General features: G+C 39.4%; 1 protein-coding gene across 1 annotated transcript in view; it reads left to right on the top strand.

Moving 5' to 3' along the window:
- The first annotated feature begins 1695 nt into the window (after positions 1–1695).
- DLD (dihydrolipoamide dehydrogenase) overlaps positions 1696–12242 on the top strand; it is a 28016-nt gene continuing 17469 nt past the window's right edge. Inside the window, exons 1-4 of the mRNA XM_027539650.1 lie at positions 1696–1831; positions 3577–3655; positions 11165–11244; positions 11988–12056. Of these exons, the coding sequence (XP_027395451.1) occupies positions 1793–1831; positions 3577–3655; positions 11165–11244; positions 11988–12056 (267 nt within the window). The 5' untranslated portion in view covers positions 1696–1792. The remainder of the gene's footprint in view (positions 1832–3576; positions 3656–11164; positions 11245–11987; positions 12057–12242) is intronic.

The raw sequence follows: 12242 nt of genomic DNA, 5'->3' as shown, positions 1-12242 counted from the left end.
CTACAAAGTTATTACAAAGCAAAGATCAGACTCTGTACCTCTGTGCTCAATTTTTTTTTTTTTTTTTTTGGCCCCACAGCTCTGGCATGTGGTAGCCTAGTTCCCCATCAAGGATCAGACCTACATCCCTGGCATTGGAAGGCAGATTCTTAACCCCTAGAGTGCAGGGGATGGCCTCCCTAGAGGGGCTCAGACGGTAAAGAAACCGCTTGCAATGCAGGAGACCTCGGTTCAATCCCTGGGTTGGGAAGATCCCCTGGAGAAGGGCATAGCAACCCACACTAGTATTCTTGCCTGGAGAATCCCCATGGACAGAGAAGCCTGGAGGGCTACAGTCCACCAGGTTGCAAAGAGTCGGACATGACTGAGTGGCTAAGCACAAGCACACAGACTGTGGGGGAAGTCTCTCTGCTCAATTTTGAAGACATTGTTTTTCAGTATCTCTTATAAAAACCTATAATTTCACCCATCACCCCACACATTCTAATTTACTCTAACAGGGAGGTGTGTTAACTAGCTGAGGAGACAGAAGATAACGTGTTTTCTACATATTGCCAGTTAGCTTAGTTACTTAGAGCAGGATGCTGGTGATACCAAAGTCTGTGACCCCAGCACTAATATGGTTTTTGAGCTGATGGAGAGATTATAAAGCAGTAAATAAGCCTAAAGTATTTAACCTTAGGGCTCCAGTTATCTGTCGTTGGTAGGACTTTGGAGGTGGTATTTAACCTCATCCAAGAAGTGTAAATACTTGGAATCCTTCATATAGTTTAAGGATAAAGTGAGATAATGCTCAGAAGTGCTGAGATTCCTCAGCCTAGCAGTCAAGAACTGGTTCAGTTCAGTTCAGTAGCTCAGTCGTATCTGACTCTTTGCGACCCCATGAACCGCAGCGCGCCAGGCCTCCCTGTTCTTCACCAACTCCTGGAGTTCACTCAAACTCATGTCCGTCAAGTCGGTGATGCCATTCAGCCATCTCATCCTCTGTCATCCCCTTCTTCTCCTGCCCCCAATCCCTCCCAGCATCAGGGTCTTTTCCAATGAGTCAACTCTTCGCATGTGGTGGCCAAAGTATTGGAGTTTCAGCTTCAGCATCAGTCCTTCCAATGAACACTCAGGACTGATCTCCTTTAGGATGGACTGATTGGATCTCCTTGCAGTCCAAGGGACTCTCAAGAGTCTTCTCCAACACCACAGTTCAAAACCATCAATTCTTCGGCGCTCAGCTTTCTTCACAGTCCAACTCTCACATCCATACATGACCACTGGAAAAACCATAGCCTTGACTAGACGGACCTTTGTTGGCAAAGTAATGTCTCTGCTTTTTAATATGCTATCTAGGTTGGTCATAACTTTCCTTCCAAGGAGTAAGCGTCTTTTAATTTCATGGCTGCAATCACCATCCGCAGTGATTCTGGAGCCCCCAAAAATAAAGTCTGACACTGTTTCCCCATCTATTTCCCATGAAGTGATACTTTCCGTAGCGTGCTTTAAGGAAACAACAGTTTAGTTTATTTGTTCTGCCTTTCAAGTACTAGATCAGACCGCAAATCCGCACACTTCCATACGTGTAAGATGTCCCGCATTCCCCGGTGCCACAAAACATTACGCTCTTTACGACAGTGTACGACGCCGGGCCTGACAGGCGCGCACCACGCGGGCCAATCGTGCAGCGCCCGACCGATGACGTAGGCCGCGCTCGTGCATGCGCAGGGCGGGGAGACCTTGGGGAGGCGGCGGAGACGCTTAGCGGAGGTGAAATCCTTGGCAGAAAGGAAGGTGTAGCGGCAAGATGCAGAGCTGGAGTCGTGTGTACTGTTCCTTGGTCAAGGTGAGGGCCCACTGGGTGGGATCGTACTGAATCAGGCCCAGAGAGGCCCACTGACGGGATCCGGGACGCGGCCTAAGTGTGGGTGTGGGAGAGACCGGCGGCCAGGCCGGGACCACCTGGGACTCCACCCGCGACTCCACCCCTGAACCCGCTCAGCTGGGGCGGCGGCTTGGAGGCAGAAGCCTGGGCCGTGGAGAGCTCCGCCGGTTGTGTGACGGCCAACAACCACACACAGTCCCCTCCCAAGCCTGGGCCTGGAGCCTGGGAGTCCCGCATAGGCCCTTCCACCCTGGCGGAGAAAGTAGGAGTCACCCTTGCCCGTTATGGTTGACTTTTTCGTAGTTCTAATTCCGGCCCTAGTGGCCTTTTGCAGTAGACAGGCTTGGGCCACCGCTTGAAAGACTCAGACTGAGCCCTAACTCTTGGCCCCAGGAATTCCTCAAAGGTCCCTTTAGTGTTTGCAGCTTTAAGCGAGCGTGCATTGACCTCCCCCTTAGAGCTTGTATTTTTAATTGTAGCAGGTTATCAAGATAGCCTTCTCTTTACATCAATGTACCGAATACAGCCAAATTGTATATATTTGGGTTTGTGACTGAATACAGTATTGACGGAGACCTTAAAAATAATAGAGAAGTTAGACTCCTTTGTTTCAAGATGAGTAGCCTATGTTTCGCAAAGTTAATGTAACAAGCTAGATGTACGTTTAGTGAGAGAGCTGGAACTGAAACTCAGCCCTGGTCTCTACTCTGCTGTTCTTTGGTCCGCTGTCCTCACCTCAAGTGCAAGCCTTGCCTTGAAGTAGACAGCGTTCCTAGATCAACGTGTAGGATTTTTCACTGCCTACTTTGATAGGAGCTATTTGCAGTTGTTCCTTTGTGCCTCACTATTCTTAGGAAAATAGTAGCCATCCATGTTTAGAGATTGTTGTGGAGTTATGATGCAGTTTGTAACACTAGTAGCTCTTGGGTCCGAGTACATGGTGCATTTTCCTAAGGTATCTTGTCTAATTTTCTGTTCATTTTGTGTGGTTCAGGTACATCTCCATAGATTGTACATGGTAGTTTTGATTTTAGGAAACAATAATTACATGTAAAAGGATTTTCATAATGTAGATTATCCAAGTACTTAAGCTGAAACTTTAAACGCTTTGCTATGCTAAGTCGCTTCAGTCATGTCTGACTCTGTGCGACCCCATAGACGGCAGCCCACCAGGCTCCCCCATCCCTGGGATTCTCCAGGCAAGAACAGTGGAGTGGGTTGCCATTTCCTTCTCCAGTGCATGAAAGAGAAGAGTGAAAGTGAAGTCGCTCAGTCGTGTCCGACTCTTAGCGACCCCATGGACTGCAGCCTACCAGGCTCCTCTGTCCATGGATTTTCCAGGCAAGAGTACTGGAGTGGGATGCCATTGCCTTCTCCATTAAACACTTTAGTTAATGCCATTAAAATAATCTCTGGCGCCAAAAGTTAGCCATGCCTTCTGAAAATAAAATAAAACGTAAGCAGCATTTAATAACATGTTTTAGTTAGGTAAAAAAATGAAATGATATGTTGAACATGTATAAAAAAAGTGTGGCAAGCTGATTGTTTTTACAAAAGCAGAAATTGTTGTGTAACTTCCCTGTGTCAGTGGAAGATACATTAGCAATCATTGCTCGATACATTTGACTCATTATTGACTTCATGGATCTTTAGTGGTTTTGAATTCATATTTTACATAATAGGATCATTTTCTTTCTTTTTTTCAGAGAGGCCATTTCAGTCGAATATCTCATGGTCTGCAAGGAGTTTCTGTAGTGCCACTAAGAACTTATGCAGATCAACCAAGTAAGTGCTTAGTAAAACAGGTTTTGCTCATATTTCCTTTATATTTAAATGTAAAAGCAAGTGAATGTTAAGAGTAACTAAGAGCAAAGTAATTAGCTATAGAATTCATTTGTTCAAATGTTTGTTCACTTAAATGCTCTGTTGAACAGGTAGTGTGTTCCAGGTGGTGAACAAGAAAAAGCCTTGCTCTTACAGAACTTGAAGTCTGATGGTGAAATACAAACAGTATACAAGAAACAGGGAAATAATTTGGGAAGTGGTTGAAAATGAAGTCTGGTAGTTGGGGGTAGGGTGACTATTTTAGATAGTGTATCAGGCCTTTTCTGTGCAAGGGCCTGAGTAAGGTGAGGGTGTGAGAAGGTAATTTCAGGCAGAGGGAACCAGCAGTGAGAAGGGTCTGAGGTAGGAATTGAGTTGTGTGGTTTAAGGAATAGCAAGAAGGTTATTGTGGCTAGGGGGTTTCCGTTTTAAAGTTATGGACTACTACTTCGGGATGCCTGGGTCCAGCCTCTGGGCTGGGAGCTAAGAGCCTACATATTGTGCCAAGAAAATAAAAAGTTAATTCTGTCCTCTGGTAAGACTGAGTGTGTTAGTTGCTTAACACTTTTAGAATGATGAGACATCTCTTTCTGTGCTGAATGGAAATCTTAATGGGCTTATCAAAAGCACATTTTAAAGATTAGAAAAATGTACCCTGAAAGGAAGCTATGGATTATGAATATTTTCTTCTTTTACACTTTTCTGTATTTTTGAAGTTTCTATAAAGGATATGTACTTAAAAAAAAAAAAGGTATTTAAAACAGGAAGTTCTTGGATTTATAATAAGATACTTTGGCTTCCCAGTACCAAGACTATTGATTATTTGAAATCATGTTTTGACATTTTTTGAAATTTCTTGTATAATCATAAGTAAAGTTGTATGTTGATGTCTTAAAGCTTACCTGGGGGTAACTGTGACCATTGGTCTTCCTGCATTCTGTGAAATAATTTTTTCCTGTATCCTTAAACTGTTGTCAGACTACTGGCATTTGGTATATTTTATTCTTAGGAGAGAGGGTAGGAGGAGGATTCTGGTCAGTAATGACCAACAGTGGGTGATTTACCCTTGCTTTGAACAGGTCAAAAAAATCCTTTAAAAAATACAAATTTGGTGGAGGAGAAAGTTCAACCCATTATATCCCCTTTCCCTTTCAGTTTCACTGAGGTATAGTTGGTATACACTCTTTGTTTCTTTTGTTAAATGGAAATTCTTAATTCAGCAGGAGATTTTCGTTTCCAAAGCATGCCAAGTAAAGACTTTTTATGGCTCACTCTGCACCTTTGGTGTTACATATTCAACAAAGTTTCATTTAGTACCTTCTATCTGCTAGGCTGTCCCTGAGCAGGAATTTAGATTGCAATGTTGCAGGCATAACTGAGCATTCATATTGAGTAGATTATAAATCCTTTAGTACTCGTGTAGATACTGTGTGTAAAGTCTTTGGTTGGATGCAGTAACAAGTATTTTATGTACATATTTATATTTGTCTATTTATTTAATGACTGACCTTTCTTCAAGAGTGTACACTTCTTTAGGGCAAGGACTGAATGTGACTGCTTATCACCGAAAATAGACCAGTGGGTACTCAGTTCTTATTTACTGAATAAACCCTGGGATCATGTCTGTTTTAGTTATGCTCCATCACAAGCATCCAGTATGGTGCCTGGTATACAGTAAGTGTCCAGAAACAACAGTGATACTAACTGATGCAACAACAGTGATATTAGCTGATGCATTGAGTGCTTACTCTGTCTCAAGCACAGTCTTTAATCCTTGTGGCTGCCCCACCAGTTATGTACTGCTGATTTCTCCTTTATGAAATTGAGGACCTGAGTTTAGTGCGCTGAGCTAGGAAATCTGTCGTTTACCAGCTGTGTAGCTGGGGAAATTCTTCTGACTCTAGAACTTAAACACTCTTAATCACTGATCTGTTTGACCTGTCTCCTTAGATGAGTATTGGTTGACCAGCTTGAGAAGTTTGAGCTTATTATGATACAGTCCCTGTTACAGCATCTGGGTGATTTCTGAATCTGGGCCAAGTTCATCAGGTTGTGTTGTTATTGATATGACCCATTTCATGACAGATACTTATAGCACTTAGTCACATTTGTTACATCCATCTGTTCATTTACTCATTATTTCAACAAAGTCTGTACTATGTCCTGGTTATTATACTAGTTGCTGGGATACACTAGAGGATAAGACAGACAAGATGCAGCTTTATAGTTTGCAGGGGGAAGATAAACACTGAACAAATTATTATAGTTATGATGAAGACTCCATTGATGGAGCATATAGCTATATATGATAGCTATATATGGATTGAGACTGGTCACAATTATTTTCCTAAGGAAATTAATGTTGATATCTGAAAAGCGTTGTGGGAGCATGTGTGGAAGGAGGTGTTGCAGGTAGAAGAAATGGCATGTAGGGATATTTTGACGTGAGAAGGAGTGTAGTGCATTTGAGGAGATTGAAAGGGCCAGTGTGGCTGAATATGTTGATAGTTGAGAGTTGATGTTTCCAGGTTACAAAAGACACTATTTTAAGGGCAGTTGGAGGTCACTGAAGTGTTCTAAGCAGGAGCATGATATAATCATATTTGTTTTTAAAGCTCATTCTGGTTGCACATTTGGAGTTTTTATACTTTTTCTTTCTCTCTCATTAGACTGTAAGAACCAGGGCTCTGCCATTTATTGGTAGCCCAATAGCTTAGAATAGTGTCTGTAATGTGAAAGGTATGCTCTCAGCATTTATTTTCTAGGTAGGTGGAGCAGAATGTGTGTGGGTAGACCAACACAGGTCTGGGTGCAAGCTACCAGTAACTCATTATTGCTGAAGCTTACACCACATGATACTGGTGGATGAGCAGAATGTGGTGGGAGACGAGGCTGGAGAAAGTTATTGAAGAGATTTGGATGTGCACTTAGGAACTTGAACTTTATCTAACAAGAAATAGGGAGACCAATGAGAAGCAAAAGAATAAGATCTGAGTTGGATTTTGTCAGGATGTAGTTGTGTAGGGTATTATGGAGGGTGGGAATCTACTGGAGGCTGCAAGACCAAAGATGGGAGATGGATCTAAGGAGAGACGAAACATGTGTTGAGTGCCCAGTAGGTACCTGGCATCCTCCCAGGGTCTTGACATATCTTACCTCTGGCCTTTCAACCCCGGGATGTAGGTATTACTGTCACTATTATGGCTATATTGCATCAAAGCCCAGGGAGATTAAATAATTTTCCCAAGAATTTAAGGGATGGTAGAGCTTATATTTGAACTCAGATTTATTTTACTTCGCCATTCTTTCTTATTTTACTGTGTTTCTCTTTGCTCATGAACTAGGAGGTTGTAGGATTATGATCAGAAAGTAAAGTATTAAAATTCAAGAGTTTCTTTGAATCCAAGCAGTTTTGGGTGATTAAGGTATAGAATGTGACTATGGAAATAGGCTGAAGATTAAGGCTATTGATAATTTTAAAACATGGGACTTCCCCAGAGGTCCAGTGGGTAAGACTCCATCTTCCAACTCGGGTGACACAGGTTCAGTCCCTGGTCCGGGAGCTGAGGTCCCACATGCTGTGGGCTGTGGCCAAAATTAACAAATAAATACATTAAAAAAAAGTCTCTCTCCCCCCAATACACAACAAAACATGATAAACCTTATCATGTAGCTCTTATATTCATTTAGTGAATTTGGCAATTAATGATTACTGCCTTATAATATTTGTTCTTGTTCCTTAAAAGACAATTATTAATTGTTTTCTACAATTGATTTCTCTACGTTTTGATATGTACCTGTTTTCCCTAACTATACTGTGAGATTTCTGAAGATAGTGATGATTTCCTCATAGGGTAGGCATTCATGAAATTTTATTTCATTCTGATAATGAAGAACTTTTTGTCATTTTGCTTGGAATTCCTGATTGCCCTGGAGATGATGGGACCATCTGAGTGGTTTGGAAGGCATAATGGTACAGGAGCACAGTCTTCAGAATCTGAACAACTTAACGTAAATGCTGGCTGGTCACTTACTAGTTGTGTAACCTTATGCAGGTTATTTAATTCCCCTCAGCCTTATCTGCTCCCTGTTAAATGGCAGTAATAGTTATGTAACAGATGTCCTTAGTCTTAAATAAGACAACCAGAAGCATTTAGCTCACTGCCTGGCATGTAGTAAATTATCCAAGTGGTAAATAATATTGCAGACTGACTTTTTAATACACACGTTGTATTTGTTGATGATTATAATTGGTTTGTAGCCCGACACCTTTATTTTAGTGGTAGCCTTGATTATATGGTATCCTTAGTTTCTTCCTATTGGTGTAATAAGCAATATTTTGTAACTTTTAGAGCACTTTTCCCTGCTTTTTCTTTCCATTCATTTCATGGTATTGACTAAGTTGGTCACCACTTATTGTACCCAGTATTTTTTTTTTTTAAGTATCAGCCTGATAGCTTCCTCTTGGTATTTCACTGCCACCTGAAATGTAGGTTACTATCCAGCTGTCCTTTGCTGTTTTGGCTTAGTCATCTTTCTCTTAGGCTATCAATTTGCATTTCCTTTTCTGTTTTTCTTTTTCACTTGTAAAGGCTGATGCTAGTTTTAAATTTTCTGTTAAATGTTCTCTAAATTAATGCATTTTGTTTAACTACTTTGCCATATCCTAATTTTTAAAACTATGTATAGGAACCAAATTGAGAAATACTTTTTGACAAGGAAATAGTGAGTCAGAATCATGTGTTATAACCCTTCACTTGCAAGCAGCCTTTGCTAAAGGTGAATGCTGGCTGGCTTGTTTTTCCAGTATTTTATTTTGAAAAATTGCAAATATTTAGAAAAGTTGGAAAAATTGTACAGTGAATACCCATGGATTCTTCGCATTTTTCTGTACTTACATTATCACATGTCTGTCCATTCATATATATATCCATTCATTCATCTTACTTTTCTGATGCATTTCAAAGTAAATTGCAGACATTGGTATACTTTCCCTAAATAATGGCTTATTTTTAAAACTTTGCCCTGAATCATACCCATATGATGACATGCTACAGTCCATGGGATCACAAAGAATGGGACACAACTGAGCGACTGAACTGAATGCCCTCCTATACTTCAGCTGACAGATCTTTAAATGAAGACTTTTCTTCTTTTCCTTCATCTTTGTGCTTCCTAGCATGTTAGTGGGATTCTCATGGAATGGAACAACCAGTATCTTCAGTGCAAGCTGAACTGTTTCTTGGTATTTTCCGTAGCTTTGAAAAAGACCTAAGATCACATAGTAAATTGGGAAATAAAACACACGTTTTTGACTTTTTTGTATTTAAGTTTATTCAGTAAACCTGTATATTATAATTTAAAATATGTTAAAAATTTAGGCAAGAAATAAGTTTTTTAGCTTGTATTTAGATTACTGTGAAATTAAAAATTAGACCCAAACTAAGGGATGTTGGTTAGGTCTTCATTTGGTTCAAGATTTGAAAATAGAAATGTTATTTTATAGAAATTTCTATTTGAAAATCAAAATATATTTTATTGTGTATTTAATTCTGAACATGAATGAGTGAACTAAGCAGTATGGCCAAAAAGCACAAATGGATCAGGAGAATTGATACAATACTTTTTATTGTGTGTTAGTCTAGCTATATTTTTTTCATGTGTGAGTAACCCAAATTATTACCAAGGATAATCAGTACTTTAATTTATTCAGTAGGGTGATTCTTAGATTTTGTGGATAACTGGGTTGGATAACCTATTACTTGTCCTCCAACATAGCTTCTGTGATTCTGTTGAGGCCAGCAAAAGTCTTTTAAAGGATACTCGACTCCCATCCCTTAGGGGGTATGTGTTTTGTGGGGAAGGGGATGATAAGAAATTAAAATTGTTGTCTTTGTAGATCAGAATATAGCTATTATATAGCAAATACTATATACATTTGGGTACTGTGCTAAGCTATTTGCAAATGTTATTTGTTCTATATTACAGCCTTGTGAGGTAGATATTTTTTTGTGTACTCCTTATTTTGCAGAGGACTTCCCTGGTGGCTCAGAGGTTAAAGCCTCTGCCTGCAATGCCGGATTTGATCCCTGGGTCGGAAAGATCCCCTGGAGAAGGAAATGGCAACCCACTCCAGTATTCTTGCCTGGAGAATCCCATGGACAGAGGAGCCTGGTGGGCTACAGTCCATGGGGTCACAAAGAGTCGGACACGACTGAGCGACTTCACTTTTATTTTGCAGATGAGAAAACTGAAGGTGAAGCAGATTGAATTACTCACCTAAGATTAGATAGCTAGTAATTACGCAGCTTGATTATTGCTCTTGAAGTAGTTGAAATTAAGGAATGGAGTAATATTAAATAATAGACCACTGGAAGGGGAGACAAAAAGCCTAATTTTGTCTCTGTCACATGGCTGCTAGATGACCTTGGGCAAGTTTAATTGACCTGTCTGAAACTAGTGGGTTTTTTCTTTTTTAACCTAGTGTTTTTTACCATATATATATATATATATATATATATATATATATATATATATGCCATCCTTACCTTTCTCCTAGGAAGTTCTGAGAAAAACATATGTGAAAGTGTGTTAAAGTCGCTGAGATTGTAAGGACAGTGGATGGGGGAGAAGGGAGACTGTCTCTAACTCTTAATGGTTATTGTTGCTTGATTTGATGTTGCATTGAGAAGACTGGGAATAATTGGAATTTATTTTTACATTTGTTTCATAATTATTATACTCCTGAGACTACTGATCAAAGTTAATTTTCAGTTTCTTATTTTTATATGATAAATGTCCAGAATAGTTAATTGAGTGTTCTGTTTAGCCTATTAAACTGTAAAAAATTTATCATTATTCAAATAGTTCAGAACGTATTTGCCAAGTATTATAGGGAAGCAGAATTTTCCCCCTGTTATTTTAGAAGTTAAGTACCTGAAAAGGATATAATCGGTTTTGAATTTATTGAAAGAACTAAGGTATTATACGAAATTATTTTATTTAATCCAAACATCAGTCATTTATGGCAGTATTATTGTTCCTATATGACAGAAAAATGAAGTCACTTAGTCACACAGCTAATAAATGATAAGAGTTGAGATTTGAAGCCAGGTATGACAGATTGCAAAGCTCAGGCTCTTTCCTTTGTACAGCTATGTCACTAAATCTCTGTCCATTATCATTCAATAAAACTATGGAATTTAGCAAAGTCAGTGGATACAGTGGGTACAGAACTCAGTTATATTTTTATATGCCATAATGAATACATAGAACACAAAATTTAAAAATCTGTGTCATTTTCAGTTATGTCAGAGAATGTCTGGTACCTCGGAATGAATAGTATTATGTAGAAAATGCTGGTTATTTGCACTTCTTTGGAGTATAAAATGCAAGATTTTTTTTTAACTGTAATGCTTTTGATCAGTAATAAGCAATTTATTGTTTTGTATCAATTTGCTTTGATTGTAGTCGATGCTGATGTGACAGTAATTGGCTCTGGTCCTGGAGGATATGTTGCTGCTATTAAAGCTGCCCAGTTAGGCTTCAAGGTAAGGTTTAAGCTCAGATTAGGCATTGATTTCCTTTTCATTTGGGAAAGGTTGAGCACATTCACAAAATACTTTGCAGGTAATTAATAATGATAAATAATTTGCTAATTCTATAAATTATATTTAGGTCTGAGACTAATGAAGAGAGAGGATTTATTCAGTTGTAGTATTTTCGTGAAATGGAAAGTGAAGTCACTGTCCCCTCCCTGCCGCGCACCACCCCCCACTCCATATTTTTTGTTTTTGTTTTGGCTTCTAGTCACACTTTGGGAATTCCAGGTGGCGCTAGTGGTAAAGAACCTGTGTGCCAGTGCAGAAGACTTAAGAGATGCAAGTTCCATCCCTGGGTTGGGAGGATCCCCTGGAGGAAGGCATGGCAGCTGCTCCACTATTCTTGCCTGGAGAATCCCATGGACAGAGGAGCCTGACAGGCTACAGTCTGTAGGGTCCCACAGAGTTGGATATTACCGAAGCGACTTGGCCTGCACACACACACACTTTGGAAGATAGAGTAGTAGAGCTAAATAAAAACATGATTTGGTTTTTAAACAAATATCTTTCAGAATGATTCACTTTTGGGTAGTATTATGCAGATAATAAATTTTAAAAGAGTCTATATATTTCATTCTCACAAACACTTTCAGTAGCATGTTTTATAGAAGAATTAAGACATACATTTGGAATTTTAGTGAACTGAAACATTGCAGGTTATGTGCAATAAATAATGTTTTCTTTGCTTATAGACAGTCTGTGTTGAGAAAAATGAAACACTCGGTGGAACATGCTTGAATGTTGGTTGTATTCCTTCTAAGGTGAGCATATGTTTTGTACAGGGTAGAAATTTTTTTCATTAGCCACCAACTGGAAGGATATATTGAGATTAGAATGTTAAACTAATACAGTTATTAAAAAATAACCCAGAGATGATAAAAACACATTTTTTTCTTTGTTAAAATTTAGGTTACTGTTGTCAGTCTGCCATACATTCCTGAAATAAC

This window comes from Bos indicus x Bos taurus, chromosome 4 (assembly GCF_003369695.1).
Source record: "Bos indicus x Bos taurus breed Angus x Brahman F1 hybrid chromosome 4, Bos_hybrid_MaternalHap_v2.0, whole genome shotgun sequence".
Classification (NCBI taxonomy): Eukaryota; Metazoa; Chordata; class Mammalia; order Artiodactyla; family Bovidae; genus Bos; species Bos indicus x Bos taurus.
The sequence above is the reverse complement of the archived record's forward strand: the minus strand, read 5'-3'. Positions and strand labels throughout refer to the sequence as shown.